This window comes from Monodon monoceros, unplaced genomic scaffold, assembly GCF_005190385.1.
Source record: "Monodon monoceros isolate NGI ecotype Baffin Bay Population unplaced genomic scaffold, NGI_Narwhal_1 Super_Scaffold_11, whole genome shotgun sequence".
NCBI lineage: Eukaryota > Metazoa > Chordata > Mammalia > Artiodactyla > Monodontidae > Monodon > Monodon monoceros.
Genome location: NW_021703767.1, coordinates 77,759,788 through 77,782,644, shown reverse-complemented (window position 1 = coordinate 77,782,644; position 22,857 = coordinate 77,759,788). Strand labels below are relative to the sequence as shown.

The following is a 22,857-nucleotide window of genomic DNA, read 5'->3' as shown; positions in this document are numbered from 1 at the left end:
ACCTCCCACCCTCCCTATCCCAGCCCTCTAGGTGGTCACAAAGCACCGAGCTGATCTCCCTGTGCTATGTGGCTGCTTCCCACTATCTATCTACCTTACGTTTGGTAGTGTATATATGTCCATGCCACTCTCTCACTTTGTCCCAGCTTACCCTTCCCCCTCCCCATGTCCTCAGGTCCATTCTCTACATCTGTGTCTTTATTCCTGTCCTGCCCCTAGGTTCTTCAGAACCTTTTTTTTTTTTTTTTAAGATCCCATATATATGTGTTAGCATACGGTATTTGTTTTTCTCTTTCTGACTTACGTCACTCTGTATGACAGACTCTAGGTCCATCTACCTCACTACAAATAACTCAATTTCATTTCTTTTTATGGCTGAGTGATATTCCACTGTATATATGTGCCACATCTTCTTTATTCATCTGTCGGTGGACACTTAGGTTGCTTCCATGTCCTGGCTATTGCAAATAGCTGCTCAGACTTTTTAAAGCTTTTAAGAGACTCTCTTAAAGAAGGAAGCACATTTTACCTCCACTGAAAACTTGTGTTCTTCTAGGGGTAGTTACAGTTAGCTCTAGTTATTTGTGGTACTTATGCTTTATAAAGTCACTGTGAATACTGTACTAGCAAATACTGAATCATTGCTCCTAGAGGAAATACAGGATTAGGTTCCTGTGAGCCTCTGGTCATGTTTTTAGTAACTGATCAATGCATTACCTTGTTTCATGTGTGTTTCTTATTTAATATATGCTGTTGATTCATTAACATTGAACTCACTGCCCATAGCACTATAACTCATGGCTGATCTAAGCTTATCTAACACATATTTTCTCCATAAGGCACATCACAGCCTTCTTTGCACTTAGGAACATGAGATAGCATGGCAGCTGCCCTGGGGAACTATTTTAAATGGAAAAATCACCCACAAAAAGTGAAAAATGTGGCCCTAACTAGACCATGAGAAGGACACCTGTTTCTAGCATGAGAGCTGAAACAAAAAGGCGGAGCATCACTTTCTTCCCCCTCAGCTGGGAACTTGCACAATGGTTGAATCAGCTTTTCATCACTCTGCGCATGTCTGTGGATGACTGCAAAGCCTGCCAGTGTTGTTTTTCCTGTTACAAATAAATGTTAACAAGTAGGCGAATTCGTCCATGCAGAATCCACGAATAATGAGCATTGACTGTACTTCTGATAGTTCTACAGCTCTTCATTTTTTCTTCACTTTTCTTCTGCCCTTTGACATAGGTGAGGGGCCGTGAGACTTACGAAATGCTGCTGAAGATCAAAGAATCCCTGGAACTCATGCAGTACCTTCCTCAGCACACGATTGAAACATACAGGCAGCAGCAGCAACAGCAACACCAGCATTTACTTCAGAAACAGTGAGTGTGTCCCTGTGTCATTTTAGGAGATGTGAGTAAGATGACTGTTTATTCAGGTCAGCAACAGGGTGACGGTTGGGTGATGTAGAAGATGAGGTTGTGAGCAGAATATGGTAGGTTCAGATGGGCTGGTGTGGGACATCTTTTTTCACTTCAACAATCTTCTGTGTTTCTTATAACCTTCCCTTTGAGAAGTTCCACCTATATTTTGAAATTGAATACAAACCATTTCAAGTGAATTACAAAAAAGACTCACACTAACAGAATTAGTTCTCTTCTCTATGCCTCTGATCCAAGCACATCTATCAATAGTAGAACTTTGAGTACACACTCTATTCTAGTAATAATGTGTCTGTTTAAAAACATGTACTCTTCCTCATCTCGATAGACTATCTTGTCCCTCTCCTGGGCTGCACACAATCCACTTTTGGGAAAACTGTTATAGAGACAGCACATAGGTTTTACTATAAGTGTCTTGAGTGCTGTGTTGAGGATTCAGAGTCCCAGTGCATGCTCATTTAGCAAACATCTGGATGCAGAAGGGCAAAGTGGCATCATATTGCCGTGTTTTAACATCCCCATTCTAGGTCTTCTTCCAGCGATACATGTTTACATCAATGAGGCCAGATTTTGCAACCATATTAGAACATACATACAACCTATTTACGTGTTAATTTTTACCTAGGTTGTTGGATCTTTGATTATGTTAATTGTTTTATGACTAACCTGAATAAAATAGCTCTTATATAAGGAAGAGACTCCACTTATACTTACCCTTCTGTGGTTAAGAATAATCACTTGTTAGCTTAAAAACTATTGTGTCTGTACTGGAAGTATTGCCAGAGTCTCTGCAGATAGATGTAAACTATAGACATTTGGGGCTCATTTTAGTAATTCAAGCATTTGACTTTATTCTTCAGGCAAAAAAAAATAAACCCAAACCATCTTGCCGAAGTCAAAGATTGTCTTTTACAATAGAAATGTAAATGAGCAATAAATAGTGGATCTTTTCTCATATATTATTAGCTACTCTAGAGAGATACCTATGGAAAGTGTAATAAAAAGAGATTGCTTTTCTTTTTTAAATCAAAATAAATGTAGGTGAGAAGGTTGGACTGCATTTCTGATAGTCAGAAGGCATCCTCTGAGCCCATACCTACTGACTGTGAGGTATGGGGTGGGCAGCAGGGGAATAGAAAATAAGTATGCTCTCTCTTTAAAGGACTTCAGGCTCTTTGAGCATTTAAGACCTTTTTTGCCTGGAAGAGATCTCACCATTCACTTCTGGCACGAAAGTTTGCAAGTCATAAATATAAGATTTTAGAGTAAGGCTGACTGGAAAGTTGAATCAGGCGGTTCCTTGGGGACACAGGGTACTCCAAAGGAGAATTAGAATTCAAGGTTACAGAATTCCCATTGCCAATCCTATATAGTCTTTAGGATATCAGATAGAAATATATATTAATACATTCAAGTGCAAAACTGATTCAGTTCCTATAAACTCATAAAAGAGGAATCAAAGAAATAGACTTGTAGCATCAATTACAAACCCAAAGGGGATAAATGCCTTCTCCAAGATATGCATGTCACGCTATTAAGACATACTCTCAGATCGTCACCAGTTCACTCTGGAAATGTTTGGCTTAGCGAAAATGACCTCAGAAGAACTACTCCATAGCAGATCATGCTGAACTCGTTGCTCCGTGATTTCCTGCCTTTTTTTTTTTAACAGGAAAAGTTCTGTCAGTATTAAATGGTGTGGTTTGAAAGGTCTGACCCTCTAGCACAGGGGTTGGCAAACTTTTTTTTCTGTAAAGCACCAGTAGTAAATATCTTAGGCTTTCTGGTCCATATATATGGTCTCTTGTAGCTCCCCAGTTCGGAAGCACAGCAGCAAACCACAGACAATATGTAAACAAATGAGAGCAGCTGTTACACTAAAGTTTTATTTTATGGACAGTGAAGTTTGAATTTCATATAATTTTCACTTGTCATGAAACATTCTTCTTCTTTTGAATTTTTCCTACCTTGTAAAAATATAAAAACTATTCTTAGTTTATGGGCCAGGTTTGGCCCAGTCACTATAGTTTGCCAATCCTTCTTCTAGATAAAAGAGTGGCTCCTTCATGGCTTCTTGATGTTCATATTTTTTGATAGGAGTATCTGGAAGCTAATCTATATATTCTAAAGTAGAGAGGTATTAAAAGATTTTAGGAAGTTTTTTAAGGTGTCATTTCAGTATCTAACAAAACAACAGCAGTCTTTAGCAGAGGATTCTCTTGTCTTTCTTCTGGCTGAAAAAGACATGCCCATCTAGACACAAAATATGGTTCATCATCATCTAAGACTGGAATAGTTGACGTGACTCATGTAATAAGCTTTTTACTGAAGATCTGCTATGTGAAAGCAGTAAAAATAGAGATGAGGTAGACGAGGTTCCTGCCTTCCTATAGTTTACGGTTTGGTGGTGAATTCCTAACTAGAACACCTTTTGAATCTTAAGAAATCTCTGGAAGTTTATTCTCAGCATCATGTAAGTTCATAGGACAATTTTAAACAACTTGTATAGATTATACAGTAGAAGGAATAGTTTTGTCATAGTTTTAGAGACTTTACAAGCCAAGATGATCTGTTTCAGTTGGAGACATGTGCATTTGTTTGTTTACATGGAGTACACGAGGATATATAGTCCCATGTCCCTGGATGATGAGTTATCCAGGGCTTATAACTTATCTAGCCTAATTGGCTTGCATTGCTCTAAAGGGAAATTGTTTTATTTACAATTAATATTCCATAAAACAATCTATTTCATCAAAGAAGAAAATATATCTTAAAATTATTATTTTAAGAAGCTCAAAAGATTTTAGAGACATATTTTCACTTTTCTGCATGTGTGGTGGTCACAGATAAATAGCGAGGAATTTGTAGCCCCGTAGTTTCCTGTGGTGTCCATTTATATGTATCATTGCATGTTTTTGAGTGCTTGTCTCACAGTGTATAAGAGCTAACCTCAGCTGTGATAACTTGTGCATGGAAATATAACAGACTGCAAAATGAACTCCTTGCAAAATGTAGACATTTGGTCTAATTATGTCTTTGTTACATTATATATACATGGGTCTCCCTCCAATGATTGATATACATTTATATAAATTCTCCAGTTGCTGTATTCTTCAGCTTAGTTTTTTTCAGCTCTTTTATTTTTATACAAAGCTCCAAGAAAGAGCACGAATGATTAGACAAAGAAAACTGGAAATCTAATTCCTGGCAATCATTTGAAAAGAATACATCAGCTTGGAAAATGCCTATGATAGCCTGTGATTTCCTTTGCAAAAACTTAGTACCAATATTTTATGCTGGTAAGGAATCAAGTTCATGCTTTTCTTTATAGTAGAGTGAAAATTAATGGGAAGAGAGTACACTCTGTACGAGGTAGCAATAAAATATTTTCAGTTTAATTGCTTCTGTTAGTTCCTCACTATATGTTTTCTCGCTGCTTGCTTTTCATTTATGCACGGTTTTCCTGATTCAAAAATTCCTTCACAATTACCTTCATGATCATAGGCTTTCTGGAGGATAAATCTTACACTGAGTTTTTGTGAATCGAGTTGTTATAGCTATAAGTAGGCTTTATTCCATTTATAAGGAAATTTGATTTTAGTTGATTTGCTCACATTGGAATAAACATAGGGAGTTACGTTCATAGGAGCCAGAATCTAGTGAGAGGACAAGTTGGACCCATTCTTGCCACTAGACTCCTTACCATCATGTTTTCAAGGGACATTAACTCTTAAGACAGTTTTGCAGCAGCCACTTGAGACCTTTTTAGCAATCTTTTGCCATGTGTACTTTTGACCAATACTATCTCTCGTTCATTTTTTTTCTTCTGTAATTTACCCTCCTTCTTGGGTAAGATCTGATCTGAGAGCAGCATTACCTTGTTAAAATTTTACTTAGCCCAACTCTGGAGAATTATTTTCAAGTTTCTACAGGATAGATGTACTTTGATTTTACTACAAATGTATGACATCCTGAGGAGCTCTTAGTGTTTCCTTCCCCTTTATGATCACTTGATGATTGCAGCTTATTAGTATCCATGATACAGGTCAGAGAATACTGGAGCAGAACAGGATCTTCAAGACTATAGTTCTAGCCCTGTTGTGCTCTAGCTGGGGAAACTGAGGCCCAATGAGCTACACCTGTGATTTCATAGCCAGTTCATAATAAATCTGAGACTAGAATCAGATCTGGAAGACATAGCTCTTTACAATATTCTGGGCTGCTTCATTAGTTAAGAAAGTCATAATAAGAAAACACAAAGCAAGCATTCATTCCCATTTTTCTGTCCCTGTATTTACCTTTGTGGTTTCAGCATAAAGTCCTATTTCTTTAAGCTCATCTGGCTACGATTTTCTTCGAGAATGTTGATAATTCTTCCTCAGATTCATGTATCTGAGAAAGAAGCAAGTAATATTTTCAGAGTTATCAATGTAGAAGAAAGCAGAAGACACAAATCTTTCTCTCTCTCACTGACAGATATGACTAATACCATATTTCTAAGTCTGACTTAGAAATTCTCCACACTTCCAGAATATTTGTTTGAAATTGCCAGTTTCGTAGATTAAAAAAAGGTAAATATGGGCAGTTTCATGGGGTTCAACCTTATAGGTCATGGCACCGCACAAGCCTTTACAGTTTACACAGTTAGTTTAGAACTTCACGAAAATGTTAGGAAGTTGTCAGGACAGAGATTTATTAGCTCTGAATTGGCAATGCAGGAAAAACACCCTCAGATTAATTAAATTCAGATAGATTAACTCACTTTTCTAACTTCTCACATCTCATTGCAGAACTTGTCTCAATTCTAGTCTCAGTGTGTAATTCTCTGGTCCAGACATTTTTTTCATAAGTGAAGGATGATTTCTGCATGTTGTCTTATTCAATCCTTGGTCCAAGAGAAGCCCCAAGATGTAATATCCACACAAGAAGTCGAAGCCATTGTCCTTTAGTTGGTAATAAATTGCTTCCCTACTAATTTGTATTCTGGCATCTTCTTTAAGATGATCCCAATTCTTGCTGGTGGGATGGCTTACTAAACCTCAGCACTGAACAAGTGAAAATTGCTTTGTTCCTTTGCAAGGAGTAACCAAATGTGATTCAAAAGCCATCCGGGCAGTAATTCCCAAACAGTTCATGGGGTTGCACAACCCTTAGGAGAATAAGAGGATTTGTTCCTGGCATCCTTGTGTCCTAATTGATTTCTTCATTATGCAAAAGTTGCTTTCGTGAGTTTGATATGTGCATTTCTAGGCCAAGTTTGTGACTGAACGTATTAGGATATTTATCCATCACAATCTGGGCACATGCAAAATGCTCATTAGCAGTTCTTTACAAAGGCATGATGACACAGCCCCCAGACTGATAAGATCATATTTCTTCATACTTCAGAGTTAAGCTAGACAGGAACAGTAATGACGTATCATGATTGGGAAGATGACATTTTACAAAAGACTGAAGTTACTTCTTATCTCTGCATTCCTTTTTGCAATTAATTGAGTCCAATATGCCAAGCACCATACTGAGCATCTTGACCTACCTTGTCTCAGTAGTCCTCACCTAAGTAACTTGTGGAACTTCTTAAAAGTGTATGTATGCCTGGGTCCCAGCCTGGTCTCAGAAAGGATCCTGGAAAATGCATTTTTTTTAAAGTTCCACAGGTGATTCTAATAGTTCTAGATAGCTACCATTGCCTTCTCTCATTTCTTCTTCATAAAAGTCTTGGGAAGTCATCTCTGAGTAATCTTAAAGGAAGGTAAAGAGGAAGGAACAAAAATAGCCGTGCGGCATTCTGTTCTGACTATACTATGATCATGAAGGTAGAAGGATGTGTTTCTGTATTCAGTTGATTTGAATATATGAAGTCCTAAGCCTTCATCTTTTCTTTTCTCTGGTTCCTCTCTGCAGTCTCCTTTCAGCCTGCTTCAGGAATGAGCTTGTGGAGCCCCGGAGAGAAAGCCCGAGGCAATCTGACGTCTTCTTTAGACATTCCAGCCCCCCAAACCGATCAGTGTACCCATAGAGCCCCATCTCTGTATTTTGAGCGTATGTGTTTGTTGTGTTTCCGTGTGTGTGTGTGTGTGTGTGTGTGTGTATGTGTGTGTGTGTGTGTGTGTATCAAGCCCTCGTAGCCAGGACTTGAAGACACTTTGGCTCAGAGACCCAACTGCTCAAAGGCACACAGCCACTAGTAAGAAAATCTTTGAAGGGACTCAAAACTGTACAAGAAAGGACATTTTCTGCAGATTCTGTATCCTTAGATCTAGCATTGGTCCATCAGGAACCCCTGTGTCTGTCTGTGAGCTTTTGTGTTGTTTCTTGGGAGGGAGGAGCTCAGGTTGGGAAGAGGGGCATTACGATGTTTATTGGAACCCTTTTCTGTTACCTTCTGTTGTGTTTCTAAAACTCATGAAGAAGCTTTTGAGCAGGTCTCAAACTTAAGATGTCTTTTTAGGAAAAGGAGAAAAAAAGGTTGTTATTGTCTAGGCAGAAGTAAACTGTAGGTGACTGAGAGACTCAGGCCCTTTTAATGCTGGTCATGCAATGATACTGCAAATAGTAACAAGCTAAGGTGTCACGTGTACTGCTGGGCAGAGAGGTAATAACTACCATGAGTAGCCACTGCGGGGAATGATTTTTTCTTCTTTTTGAGAACTTGCATTACCAGTATCCTCCCCTCATATGTAGTAGAAAGTTCACTAATTCTGTGTCAGGTCCTGCCACTGCCACCCCATGTCCGCATCTGATGTGATAGTCTTCCTTGCTTTTGGAAACCCTCCAAAATTTGTGTTTGGACCCCAAGGCAGGTAAACCTCTTTTGTCATTTTAAGAGGAGGGTAAAACTACCCCAGTAATATTCTTTCAGGCAGTCATATATCATTCTTCCGTGTCCACCATGGAATTCAAAGTCCTCTCACCAAATCTATAATTAACCCCTTTGATTGGAGCTCCATAAAATCAGCCATATCACTGACACTGTTCAAATTGCCGTGTCCAGGACACTTATGCTTTGTTTAAGTGACGTCCAAGCGGACACGTTTTTCAATCAACACTCCTGGCCTAAAAATTAAAGACAGGAAGAGTAGATAATTTTTCTTTTTTGGTTCAAAGACTTTAGAGAATCTATTTCCATTTTAAATCATATTTTAAAATAATAGTATAAAGACTTAAAAAATCTGCTCCCCACACCAGGTCACCAGCTCTTTATTCTTTGTCACCACAGCAATGATTTCTTGTTATTGAGGCTGTTGCTTTATGGATGTGTGATTTTAATTTTCAATAAACTTTTGCATCTTGGTTTATCTCGCAGTTTTTCTTTTCTGTCTCTTTTGCTTTTTGAAATTCCTTAAATGCTAGAATATTTTCATTTAAGCGCTTGAAGTACCATGTGTAAGTCTAAAGAACAAGAAGAATAGGTCACTTTGGTTCTGTCTACACTATTGTCATAGTTGGTGTTTTTATATTTAAGATACTCTGTATCAAGGTCATCAGTCCTAAAAGTAAATTTCAATGCCCGTGCTAACTTGAAAATTTATTTTAGCCCTGTGCATGTTTAATTTCATCATAAAGAGCTAGGCACTATAGCATCATTTGTTCACATCTCTGAATAAGCCTTGAGTTATATCTTCAGTTGCCAAGTTCACTAGAAGAAATTTAAATCAAATTCCAGTTTATTAAATAAATTGGCTTCTGTGACACTGGTGTTAGGAAATATCCAGAAATCTGTAGTGGAACCTGTTGTGCATAGGTTTTTAAAAAAATTACAATACGTTCTGATCTTTGAGTAACAAGTTTTAAAAACTTCATAAACCACCGTTCTTAATAAAACTAATATAGTCACTTAGAAAAATACTTAAGGAAAACAAGAAAAATACTTAAGAAAAAACATGTTTATGTTTTAGATAAAAGTATAATAGTAAAATCAGATGATCCTGTTACATTGGCACCGTTTTCAATTAATCTAAAAACTTTCTAATCCCTTTTAAGGAATTCACAAATTCCTTAAAGGGTTAGTGAGTATGTTTAATTTTTTAATGTTTGTTTTTCCTTCTGGAAGTTTTTTTTTCCCTTTCACCCTATTTTTATGGACGTTTTTAATGTGTTTATAGTGATGTTTGTATAAATGCATACATTTGAACTGATAGAAAATATTTTATAATTACAGTTGATCTAGCTGGAGAATAAAGGCTACCTTTCGCCTTTAGAAGCGAGATTCCTCAGCTAGAGAGAAAAGTTACATGTGGGGAGGTACTGGGCAAAATTTCGAGGAGGAACAATTCCTTTTCTCATGTTCATGTCTTCCCTTTTTCTGACCTGCCCCATATCCACGGTGTTTTGCTCTACCCCCAATATCCCTTTCCCTTCTCGGATCCCGCCATGCAAAAGTGGTTTGGTAAAATAGATTCACCCTGATGTATTGCCAAATTCCACTAGAGAGTTGCTTTTTCATTAGCAATGGAAGATTTAAGGCCAAAGAAGGAATCCTTTGGTGGAATTCTAGGACAAATTGTAGGACAATGTCCAGGGCACTTACATAATCTCATTTAATCTTCACAGCAAGTCTTCTGGAGTGAGTGTAATGCCTGTTCTACAGATTAAGTAAATGAGACTCCAGAGACCTATATGATACCCAAAGTCACTTAATTGATTTGTGTCAGATTGAGAATGTGAACTCTAATATTTCGATTGGCTCCAAAATTTATGTTCCTTCTTTGTTTGTCTATGGTTTGTGACCTACCTTCCTCAACAATAATTTAAGTGGCTTAAAATAAGTGAACTAATAAAATGGTCAAAAATAAAGACCACCAAAAACAGGAGAAAGGAATTGTAACAGGATTCGGAAGAAGGCATTCACTATAATTGAGGGTCCAGGGAAAATTCACAGCTCTTAAATACATTTTTACTTTCCTAGTGGTGGGCATTAATGGCTCAAGCAACGCTTCCATTAGCTCTTGCTGTACATTTGACTGATTTGCGAGGATGCGAGAGATATGTAGACATTTCTTTAGGTTACAGAGGACCAACCTGCCTCTGGAGTCTGGGTAACCTGGCATCTTTGTTACTTTGTGGTGGGCAAAGGTAGAGGAAGAAGCACCTAGCAAAGCTTCTCTTGATCACCTTGCCCTGAACGTTCTTGCACTTTGATATGGACTTACAGAGGTTCCTAGGTGTATTCAAATGTGCTGACTCTTATGCAAGGCTTCTACACAGGGATGGAGTGGGTTTGAGGATAGCTGGGTCTCCCTTTACTATATCCCTTGCTCCCTGTTCCATCTTGGTCTCCTATTTCCTCTTACTACTTCACCCACTTCTTGATGTAACCTACTGCACTCCACTGTCTTACTTCTGGGAAGGTGTCACAGAATGAAAGGAAAAACTCTTGGACTAGGAGCCAAGAGACCTCTCAGCCCATCATTTAACAATGTGTAACTTAGGCACATTTTTTCTCAGAGTCTTATATTTACCCATCTGTACAACAGGCATAATCATTTCTGCCCATCCCTACCCTGCCATCCCATGTCCTCCTCCACGAGATGTGAGACTCATTTGGAAAATGGATAAAGGAGAGCTTGGTAACCTGAAGAATCTAACAGTTGGGAGAGTTTATTATATAAACACCCATTTCTACAACATGGATCTAAACCTGTCTTCTTGAGAAGGGCTAAAGTGAGAAATCAATACCCTCCTACTTTAAGACAGTGATTCTAAAATGCAGCTGAATTGTCAATTGCACATTAATCGTCATGTTCATTTATGCAAATATAGCATATTGTTTGAATTCCTCTAGCTGTGGCTCTTCAGTGATATGGAATGGAGCCTTCCCTGTTTTGTGTAATTATGGAGAATGCAGAGCGGCAGCTTTGAAGTCCAAGCCTAGCACGACTGTAGCACTCAGGTGTTAGAGCCACTTGTTATTTTTTCAAACATTATTATACCATGTTTGTTTGGAACGTGGATTCATTTACAGAGCCTCCTAAGTCTGATACACATACACACACACAAGCAAATAAAACTCAAAGAAACATTTTTCTTCTCTTCTCTAATAAAAATATGGCTGCAGCAGGGAGGAGACAAATAGGAACAAAATAATACATTTTATTTGAGGAGTGTAAGCGGGGAGGTTTTCCCCTTTTACATGCTCAGCCCAATCTTCATTCTCTGGTCACAATAATGACTCACTGTAAATGCCCAACAGTGTGTATAGTTCTTCCCCATCTTATCCTTTTGGTTCTCACCATAGCCCTACAAGGTAGGTTGGATTGTTATCCCAATGTATCCACTGCTCTATGAGCTTCTCCGAGATGGGACCATTTCTTATTAGTTTTCCCACCTCTAGCATCTAACTCGTGCAGTAAGTGTATATATTTTAAGTTTTTATATATTTTAGTTTTCTGATGAGGGATATTTACTGGCTTGCACAGGGACCTATAGCTTTCTAACATATGCTGGAGGGAGACTTAAACGTTGTTTATCTGACTCTGTATCCTTCCCCGATTCTAGTAGATATCACTAGTTCTATATTCAAGGGAAAAGTCAGGCATGGCAGTTGAATAGGGAATGTTGTATGTAATATAAAACATAGTATGACAAACCAATTCTAGTAAATTTACAAACTGAAGTAATGCCGAATGGAAAACTGTTTTTTTTTTTCTTTGTCTCTCAAGAGACTTGTGGAAACTTAACAGGACGGTTGTTTGGACTCCTGGGTTCCCCTTGTGTAGAGAGGCTGTTGACATTCCGACGGGTTCCCTCATGGCCCATGAACAGCTAAGCTGAGAAAGCGTGTTTCCGTGTTGAGGCCTCTGCATGATGGCAGGTTGTGCTACCAAATGCCCTGTTTGACTGGCTTTGTGGTTATTTTCTGCATATGCCCAAATGGCCTAGGAAGCTATAGGTGAGACGCCTCAGCTGCAATTTAGCATGGCGTCTCCATGTCTTTCATAAGCCTTTGGGTCTTCACTCAGTTCTTTTCCCTTATTGATGTTCACATTGAAAGGGATGGAGAAAACAATAGAGGGAAAAAGAAGATGCAATGATTTCCCGTCTCACAAAGGAGATGCTTTAGGAAGATATTCAGCTTTGTCCTCTACTCATGTAGGAAACACACGATTTGATGATAGCCTTGTGATCCCTGCCAAGGTAGGAGAGATTCTCAGATAGAAGCACAAATAAGTTCCTGTCATTGTTCTGGAGGAATATTTTTGCAAGTGTACAGTTAAGGCTATGTTTTAATATGAGACCTGTTGGAAATGACCAGTCCCCACTCTTCAGCGTCCTGTGCTCACCGTCCTTCCCGTGTTTGTGTTCCCAGGACCTCGATGCAGTCTCAGTCTTCCTACGGTAACAGCTCCCCACCTCTGAACAAAATGAACAGCATGAACAAGCTGCCTTCCGTGAGCCAGCTTATCAACCCTCAGCAGCGCAACACCCTCACTCCCACCACCATTCCCGATGGCATGGGAGCCAACAGTAAGAGCATCTCCCTTTAGCTGCAGCTGGAGGACCAGTAGGGCTAGTGTAGGGGAAGACTTTGCTCTGGGATGGGGGGAAGGCTTGCTCTGAAGCTACGTGAGAGGCACAGTAGACAGGACAGATCAAAGTTGAGTGGCTTAAATTTCTCACGGTGAACTTTTTCTCACTTTTAAGATGTATGGTTCATTACAAAGCACACTGGTAGAGACAGAGAAGGCTGTTCCTTTAGTAGGGATAAGGAAGGATCTCTGTGAAAAAGAACAGTCCACTTCCTACCAACCTGGATGGGGACCCACCTTCTACATTCTTTGAGATAGTCAAAAGGAAATATGTCCAACTTGTGGGAAGTAGCATAGTGTGGTGGACTTAAAATCTAGAGAAATAGATCGTAGTCTGGACTCTATTGCGGCATTAGCTGCATAACTCTGGACGAGTCACCTCTCTGCTCTAATGCTCAGTTTTCCATTCATAAAATTATCACTCTGCACAGTTAACAAGTTTATGCGTCTGTGGCCCTACACTTTTGGGCTTCTCAACTCATCTATTCCATCCTGTACACAGTTATTAAGGAATTGACATAGGGAAAGGAGTCTCCCTTTTATTTATTCACACACAGATTCCTCATATAAACTAAGTATAACTATAAGAGACAGTGTGAGAATCGGGCCTCAACATGGGTGATGATTGGTGCATAGCTTTTCTGTAAATATAATTAGCTTGTCCACTAGAACTTAACCTAGCAGAGTGGATACCCAAACTTGAAAGGAAAAAAAAGATGGTAAAAATGCAGAAGGGATGCAAAAGCCTAAATACTGTCCATGTATCCTATAATCACCCTCATAAAACAGTGCCTCAGTCTTGTCCTAGAAATCGTTCATTATTTTGATCAAGCCTTTAAAGTTGCATTTCACTGTTGCCTTGAAGAGACTGGGTTTTCTTAAAGAAGTTAAGGGAGGCTAAGATTATGACTCTTTCTGGTTCTGATAGCACATGTTTAGATTTTAATGAGATAAGAGATATATAAGGTTTGGTTACCTGGTATGACAACGAAGACATTAGAGCCAGACTGCTCTCTCACTAGTGACAAATACATCCTAAGACTCTAAACCTGACCCTTTGGCAGGTCTGCTGCTTTGAGAGTAAAAGGAAAAGGAACCATTTATTTTTTTGCTTTCTTTCTGGTGACGTCTTAGAGTCCTCAGCTTTTTCTTGAGATGACAAAATAGTGGTAGTGGTAATGATCCTTCACATTTGTGTTACAGTTTACTTACTTTTTCTTATTTATGCTTCATAATTTTCCTCTGAAGACAAAATTTGTTTCATAAATATTATTGGTATTGAGCTTTTCTTCTCTATAAGTGAATGTTTACAGTTTATGGTTTAGTAAGAAACCAATCCAAGTTGGTGGTGTTCCCAAATATAATCCTGAAATGGACCAGAAAAAAGAGCTGGGGTCTTTCATTGCATCCTTCCTTATGAGGCATTTGGTTCCCTACAAATATTGCAATAAATCCTCCCATTCCCAAACCAATATTCCAAAGGTCCCTCTCTCATTCAAAGGTTTGTTCACTTAAGTTTTCTGAGCATCTGCTCTGTGCCAGGTACTGTGCTCGGGTCTGTGGGGACCCAGATGTGCATAAGGTCTAATCTCCATGCTTCAGGAGACTAGCCTAGTGAGGGAGACAGAAATATAACCCATGAAGACAAATACAAGAAGGACTGTATTAACACCAGGAGCAGCAAGCAATTGGGACAGAGCATTAGTAGAGAACAAAGTGGGAGGAGGTCGTCCTAAGAGAATGTACGAAGGTCAAGAAGTAGGTAATTAGTTTGGAGTTTGGCGACTATTCTGTTCAATGAGATGTAGGGTGCTTAAAGGGGTGTAGTGAGAGATAAGACTGAAAAGGAAGGCTGGTAGATTAGGCCCTTGGTAACATTAAGCCAGGCGAGATGGACCACTGGGATGCTGGTATGTGATGACGGCAGTAACCCTCTCTGTTCCTCCTGCTTCTGTTCAGTTCCTATGATGGGCACCCACATGCCAATGGCTGGAGACATGAATGGACTCAGCCCCACCCAGGCTCTCCCTCCCCCTCTCTCCATGCCATCCACCTCCCACTGCACCCCCCCACCTCCGTACCCCACAGATTGCAGCCTTGTCAGGTGAGTCCACAGCATGTGCCCCTGGGGGCCTGTCCTAAGCATCTCTGGGTGGTGGAGGGTGGACACCGTCAAAGTTAATAGCACAGTTGGAAAGAAAGCAAAGCAGCCCAGTGGTGGGAGTTCAGCCACTGTTATCTCTGATCTATGGAGCCATCAGCAGCGTTTAATCAAAGTAGACCACAACAATCAGCATGGGAAAAGGTGAAAATGTGAGTTGATAGGCATATAATTTTTCATGCCTGTTTCCCCCATCTTCACTTACTCCCCCCCTCCTCCATCACATTTTTACAGTAAGCTGTGGCCTTCAAATTGGTGCTCAGGGCTGGGGTTCCCAAATGGACACTCAACTTGCTATCTCGCTCCCTTTCCTGCTCTCTAGGCCTCATAGCTCTCAGCCACCATGGGATCATTATTTTGGAGTTGGATGTCCATAAAAAAGTTTGAATGTTAGTAAAAATGACAGGGACTTTCAAGAACCTGATGGCCTCTTTTGCTTTGTCGTATGGGAACTGGGGACATTCCAGGAAAGGGAGTTCAGAGAGCCAGAAGAAAGAAAGGCATGAAGCCTGGAAAATTCTCTTTCCAACAGAGGCAAGCATCGGTGCCCAAATCTCATGCCTAGTGCCCTGCTTCGTGTGCAGAATGATTTTTTCATTTGGCTGCTGGAATAATATGTGTTGGTTCCCATGTGATGGATGCAACAGTACTAGCAGTGTCAGAGAGATGGCAAAGTGCATGGCTCATCATCCAGCATCTGGCTCTGTGACGGTGGTGGCATCACCGATCTGAGACCAGAGCCGTAAAGGAGTGGGTCTGTATTTTGATGGGGACACCAAGCAAAAAGCATGAATGACTTCACAGTAGAGTGGCCTACAGTTTTTTCTTAGCCACATAAACCATTCTCAGAAACCCCAGATATAAACAATTGAAGGAGAGGTGCTCTTTTTGAAGTGAAGAGCTAGGAGGCAAGAGGGCTGGAAACCTGAGCACTGGACTCCTTCCTTTCACCCCCTGCAATGGCTCCTAAGACACTGATATGGAACCCCTAGAATGCCACCAGTCACCATTTGAAAATCTCTGCTCTGCAGGCATCTTTAAACAGTTGATTTTAATTTTATAGACCTAAAGTTCGTGTCCCTAATCATCCCCAGACCTCCAATCCAAGGCCCCACATATATTTTATCCGCCCCTAATCTCTTATGTAGGGCAGGCATCCCAGGGCAAAATGTTGGGTTTTCCTTTATCTTGCCAATGCAGTTGGGGTGAACTTTCTTTTTCTGTTTCCTCCTTCCTCTTCCCTCCTCCCTCTGCAGTTTCTTAGCGAGGTTGGGCTGTTCATCATGTCTGGACTATTTCACGACCCAGGGGCTGACCACCATCTATCAGATTGAGCATTACTCCATGGATGTAAGTAACCGTTAGACTTTTCTCTTGAGTTTTATTCCTTAAGTTCCTCCCTCTGGTGACATTCACCTTGTAGTTGAATCCCCTCTGTTTTTTGTCCTACCCCCAGTCCTCAGTTTTGCTGGGACCCATAACCATATTAGAAAGATTCCCAGGCCTCCGCCTCTACATATGAGAAGCTCAGGATCAGTGGTCCTCAGCTTCTCTGATCAGTCAGCAGTTGTCTGTTGTGTGCATACTATATGCAGAGTGGGAGTGAGATCTGATTCCCACCTTCAAGGAATGTGTGATCTCTAAAGAATTCAGAGCACTTTTTGGTTGTTCTCATTAATTGGTGTCAGACCCCAGGGAGGATAGCAGGAATCAGGTGATGTTATTCTCACTTTAAAACATGGAGAGACGACAGTGTGGTCATTTGCCGTGATGGGTTGATGACAGAACCAGGAATAGAACCCTGAGATGTAAGCTTCCAGTCTTTAACTCTGTTGATTGGCCTTTTCTGCCTTTCTTTAAAATAGGATGTCACAGAGGATTGAGCTGTGCCTCTCGATTAGAACCATATGTTCATTCATGGTCAATTCTACCAGAATAGGGCCCAGCCATCCCTGATCACTGGGAAAGATCACTGGTCATGGGTTCGAGTCCCAACTATGCTTCTTAGTGGTAATGAGAACTTGGGGTTATCACTTTGCTTCTCTGGGCCTCAGTTAATCCAATTAGGTTCAAAATCATTGCCTTCTGGCTCTGATAGTCTTGGAAGCAAGCTGGATAGGAGGGGACATTTTCTTGCTTCCTACAGCACTTCTTGAACTACTGTTCACATGGGTGGAAGCTCATTTTCTGGTTTACAACAATCTGGTTTTCCTCCCAGGCTGCTCTTTATGCTGCTGTCTTTGGGGTTCACTATCCTCCTTTCTAGCTTCCAGAGGGCCCTTTGGGCTGGTGGAAGAAGATATTCTCTGTCTCTGCTGCCGCTTCTGTAGTTGGGACCTCTTTTTGCCCCCCACCCCCCCCTTGAGCACCGATGCTAGAGATGTCCCTGCAAGCGTGAGAACACCTCTGCCCTCTGGTGACAAGTATATGCTGTGCTGCTCCTATGCCCGCCCCTCTCCACTCCCTCAATCACCCCCGGCTGCTGCTCCCTGAGGGAAGAAATTATAAGTAAAAGCTATAGAGAAAGCTTTAGGAGTACGTTCCGACAGGTTTCAGAGAACTTTACAATGATGTCCATCCATTGAAGGCAGTTTGACACAAGACAGTGTGTTGCCCTGTGTCTGAGAGCCTTGCATGTTGGAACAGGAAATTTGTCCCTTCCCTATATTTTTAAAGTTTTACCTTCAACTGGCTCACTGTCCCCACTGGAGAGTATGTCTGGGTGCCCCTTTGGCTGCTAGGATCTGCTGATGCTCTCCACAAATCTGTCTCTGCTGGTGTTGGCTAGGTCCTGGGCCAGGCTCTGGGCCACAGCTTTCTCACCTGTCAGTATAAGTCAAAATCTATCCAGAGAGTAATGCAGATTAATGGAGCCTAGTGTACAGAGAGTTTTGGACTTACTGGGAGTTTCAGAAGCATAAAGAGCTATGCTCACTTATCTATTTGTGGAATAACTTCTTTATACTGTATACTATTTTTAAAAATTTTTATTGGAGTATAGTTGATTTACACTGTTGTGTTAGTTTTGGGTATACAACAAAAGTGAACCAGTTTTACATATACATATATCCACTCTTTTTTTTTTTATTCTTTTCCCATATAGGCCACTACAGACTATTGAGTAGAGCTCCCTGTGCTATACAGTAGGTCCTTGTTAGTTATCTATTTTATATAGACTAGTGTGGAAACGTTGTCCATTTATTTCTTGTTTCCTTGGCTTCTTAGTCATTCATGCCCCTGGTGGCTTGGCTGCCAGACCCTGCTGAGAGCAAGTGCAATAGCTAAGGGATCGGGCCGTGGGAGGCTTTCTGCCCCATTTGTACTGTATGTACAAATTGGACTACCCACACTGCACATGGAATTGGACTACCCACACTGCACATTTCCAAATTAGGAAATATTGGGAGGCTATCCAGTTTCCGCATCCTCACTTCAGCTTCTTCCTGCTTATCACTGGAAGTAGACACCTCCTTTTCTTCTTGTCTCTCAACACCAGTCTCAGTTACTTCACATACTTCCCTGGAAAAGGAATATGGTTAAATTTTGGAGTTGTTATACGTATTCCCTCTAAGATGCAAGGATGGGTTAATCATGGTATAACATAGTAATAATTCAGATGATTAAGATTTACATAGTGTGCTTTATAATTTGCAAAATACTTTCATATCCGCATCTGCATGAGTCCACAGTATGTGTTGACCTAAAAAGGAATTGTATCCCATTTTACCAAGGGGGAAACTGAGGCCAGTAGAAAATAAGTGACTTAATGAAGGTCTAGAGCCAGCGAGTGACAGAATAAGAACTTCTGTCGAGGTCCTCTGACTCTAAGCACAGTGTTCTTTCTACCTACCATACTGCTCCATAAAAAATGCGAGCCAACACTAAAACAAGCTAATGAGGAGCTAGTGCAGGTAAACAGAGCTGCTACCACAGTTAGTTAAGATCAACCATCTTTGTAATGCCTTCTACCCCCAACCACAGAACATGGACACATACTCTGTATTTTGATACCCTGATTTATCCAAACACCAAGAGACCTTTTGGCCATTAGGGCAGTTTTAGGCTCAGAGGCAGTCCTGAATCCACAGTTCATTCACTTAATTGTGTAACTTTAGAATTATCAACCTCTCTGACCTTCAGCTTTTCTGTCTATAAAATAGGTGGAATAATATCTACCACTAATCTTAGCATTAAATGAGATCATGAATAAAAAATAATCAGTTCAACCTCTGGCACGTCGTAAGTGTTCAATATCTGTTGGCAATCTTTTGTTCCCATCTCCTCATTTGAGAAGTGGTGGCATTCCATTAATATCTTTCTTCCAGTGATTAGAGCGAGGTAGATTTGAGAGTTGGAAGTTTCCTTTATCTGATGTTTTTGTTTGGGGATTTGTGTTCTCTGATCTAAATATTACCTCTGTTTTACCACTGAAGAAACTGAGACCAATAGAGAAAAAGTAAAATGCTACCTACAAGAAGAGATGGCACCCCAAGCCTGTATATCTGTGCTTGGTTACATATATGCCAAAGATTAATAAAGAGCTAATTTTATTTTCCAATTTAGAGTTCAGTAAATGCAGGTCAGTTAAAGCCAAGCATTGGGGAATGACAGATGGTGTGGACTAAATGTCAGTTTGTCTCTTTGTCTTAATTCTTCCTGATTTGCTTCCCTATTGCACAGGATTTGGCAAGTCTAAAAATCCCTGAGCAATTCCGACATGCCATCTGGAAAGGCATCCTGGACCACCGGCAGCTCCACGACTTCTCGTCCCCTCCCCACCTCCTGCGGACCCCAAGTGGTGCCTCCACAGTCAGTGTGGGCTCCAGTGAGACCCGGGGCGAGCGTGTAATTGACGCTGTGCGCTTCACCCTCCGCCAGACCATCTCCTTCCCACCCCGCGATGAGTGGAATGACTTCAACTTTGACATGGATGCTCGTCGCAACAAGCAGCAGCGCATCAAGGAGGAGGGGGAGTGAGATGAGCGTTGCGGTTCGAGCTCTTTCTGTCTTCCCACCCGCTAACGCCACTACAAGGCACCACTGTTTGACCAGCCAAGCATTCTTCCTAGCTCCTCTCCTTCCTCTTTTCAGTCAGGTTTCTTAAAGGAAGGAGAAGGAAGAGGCTACATTTTACCTAATGTACAACCTGGCATCTGATTCTGATTCTGGCTTTAAGCCTTCAGATCTCTTGCTTGCAGGACTGAAATTGTCATGGCTAGGTAGAAGTGAGCAAAAAAGCAGTGGGTGTCTCCTTAAGCTGCAGAGGTCTCTCCTTGACTTTTATAAAGCATTTTCACCCTTATAGTCTAAGACTATATATATAAATATATAAATATACAGTATATATTTTTGGGTGGGGGGCATTGAGTATTGTTTAAAATGTAATTTAAAGGAAAAAAATTGAGTTGCACTTATTGCCTTTTTTTTTTTTTTTTTTTTTTTTTTTTACTTTTTGGATGGCTTCTCTATACCCCGTCTCTCAAGGCCAGCCATGTATGGTAATAGGTATCTAGATCTTGATAGGACATGTGAGTGACAGTGACGTGTAGGTGCCTTCAGTTCTTTTGATGCTAAACACATGCCACATCAAACCTTTGGTTAGATCTGCTTGCTATTACATGGGTGAGACTGTATACATATGTACACGGTTCTCTATGTTGGTATATTTTATGTTACTGATATCCCTACTACTGATAGTGGTTGCCTTTGGGGTGATTTCGTTCAAGTACAAGAAAAAGTTCATGTTCACACTATCACTCACCATAGGAAAGGAAATATTCTGTTTTGCTTCTGGTTGGGATTGGGGAATGCGAGTCATGGCTGAAATTCCTAAAAAGTCATGGAAGCCAGTTAAATAACACCTGGTATCACGTGTCTGGGTATTTCAGCAATCTCCTCATATTTAATGCCAGACACCTTAACTCTCAGTATTTATTGGCAAAGCATTAGCTGCATTTACAAATGCCTGTAAACCAAATTTCACTACTAGATTGATTAACTCAATTACACATTTGCTCCCCTTGTTAGAATTAAGGTTGATTTGATTGGGATGAATGCCATCTGTCTAGTTCTTGCAATAAAGCTTTAATGTCTATTAAGAATATCCAGGAAAAACAGGAATTGTACAGTGTTATTGAATCTCCACTAAACAGTAAGAGATCTCAGTGAGCCATGAATTGAAATCCTTGGAGGTCTTTTTGAAACATAAATAGTATTATTTGGTAAATGTTTCTTCTGATGACCCTCATGTTCTACAAAATTCTGCATTTAGAGGCTTGTTGATCTCTCTCTCTTCAAGGTTTAAAATAGGAGCAGCGATTTGGAAAATATAAAATTATGAGATCAGTTTTCCTAAAGCATCAGTTGTATCACCATATCACTTTTCTTTTTGAACAATAATAGTTTCACTTTGTTGGAAAGTAACTTTGAGAACCCAGTTTCCCGTCCATCTGTCTTTTGGACTGTGCATACACATAAAAATGTCCTGACAGATCAGAGGATAAGCCTTCCATTGGAGGTGTTGCCTGAACCACATAAGCGAAGAGTTGTCTTCAGACTCTGAAAAAACGTGTAAATGGAGATATTGCTGTACATCTTTTAGAAACATACTTTGTAGCAAATACTTTTTTTCAAACTATAAAACAAGTATTTTGTATATATGCTAATGAGCTCTAAAAGCCTGCCGTGCCTTCTGGTAAAGGGCTATCATTGCACATAAGCTTCCATTTTTATTTTAAAGTGCAAAAGGACTAATGTGGCTTAGAAATATATATGAGTTTCATCTGAAAACTGTATATATGTTTTGCGTGTGAACATGCATACTTTGTGTTTCACTGTCTTTTTCTTCTTGGGATACCGGGTTTTCCAGAACCAGAGTTGAAACTTTTTTTGTTATTATTATTGTTTTTATATTTTCCTGGAAACACCATTTAGTAAGACTACAATGTCAAATTTTAAAATGCCATTACTGTAAGATGGGGGGAAGGGAAAAATTGTTTTTGTTTTTTTATTTTTTAGTTTTGTATGTTAAAGAGAGTGAGTCCTTGATTTCAAAGTTTTATTTTGCATAAATGGTAATAAGCACTGTTAATACGTGGAACAAGCATGCAGGTTTGAAAACCTATTAACGGGAAGAATGAAAGCCATGCCTTGGCAATGCTAGGAGGGCAAATGGCTTCCTGGGCTATCAGGAGTGTTTGAATAAACCTAGGACATCCTCTGAGCTATGTCAGCACTCTTCAGGTGGCACTAAGGACTCAGAAATTCCTTCACTGTATATCATGGGTTTGGCATGAGCCAAAGTGAGGCACAACTACTGGCCTCACATCCTGGTGGCGACTTACGTTTTTTGAGTGTATGAGTAGCTAGCGTGAGGGGCGAAAGAATATTAAGACAGACAGAGGGGGCATGGGCTTAATGGAGTTCTTGTGGCCTCAGTTCAGTACAGTTAGCTGAAGAATGGATAGATTTTTGTTTGGAGTTGATTAGAAATGGAAATGGAGACTAGAACTTACTTCATTAAATCCACTTACCTTTTGTTTTCTTGATATTCCCCTAAAGTATAGTATGCAGGATGTTGAATGTTAAAAGGTTGCATTTTTTTATTATTTTTATAATTGTAAAAAATTAAGTCAATGCCAAATGTTTTATATGCTTTATTAATGTTTTTGAAAAGTTTTTCTTATAGATGTGATGCTTTTTTTTTTTTTTTTTTTTTTTTTTT

General features: G+C 40.0%; 1 protein-coding gene across 8 annotated transcripts in view; it reads left to right on the top strand.

The window, feature by feature from the left end:
* The window catches only part of TP63 (tumor protein p63), a 219,781-nt gene extending 198,596 nt beyond the window's left edge, over window positions 1-21,185 (top strand). For 2 of the 8 annotated variants that reach the window (XM_029214936.1, XM_029214937.1), the window contains exons 8-10: window positions 1,249-1,385; window positions 12,754-12,911; window positions 19,815-19,844. In XM_029214936.1, coding sequence (XP_029070769.1) covers window positions 1,249-1,385; window positions 12,754-12,911; window positions 19,815-19,840 — 321 coding nt within the window. In that variant the 3' untranslated portion in view covers window positions 19,841-19,844. Of the gene's footprint in view, window positions 1-1,248; window positions 1,386-7,349; window positions 8,741-12,753; window positions 12,912-14,932; window positions 15,078-16,390; window positions 16,485-19,814 lie in introns of those variants that run through there. The other 6 variants (XM_029214935.1, XM_029214938.1, XM_029214931.1 and 3 more) reach the window with 5 other exon arrangements.
* Window positions 21,186-22,857: the final 1,672 nt, after the last annotated feature.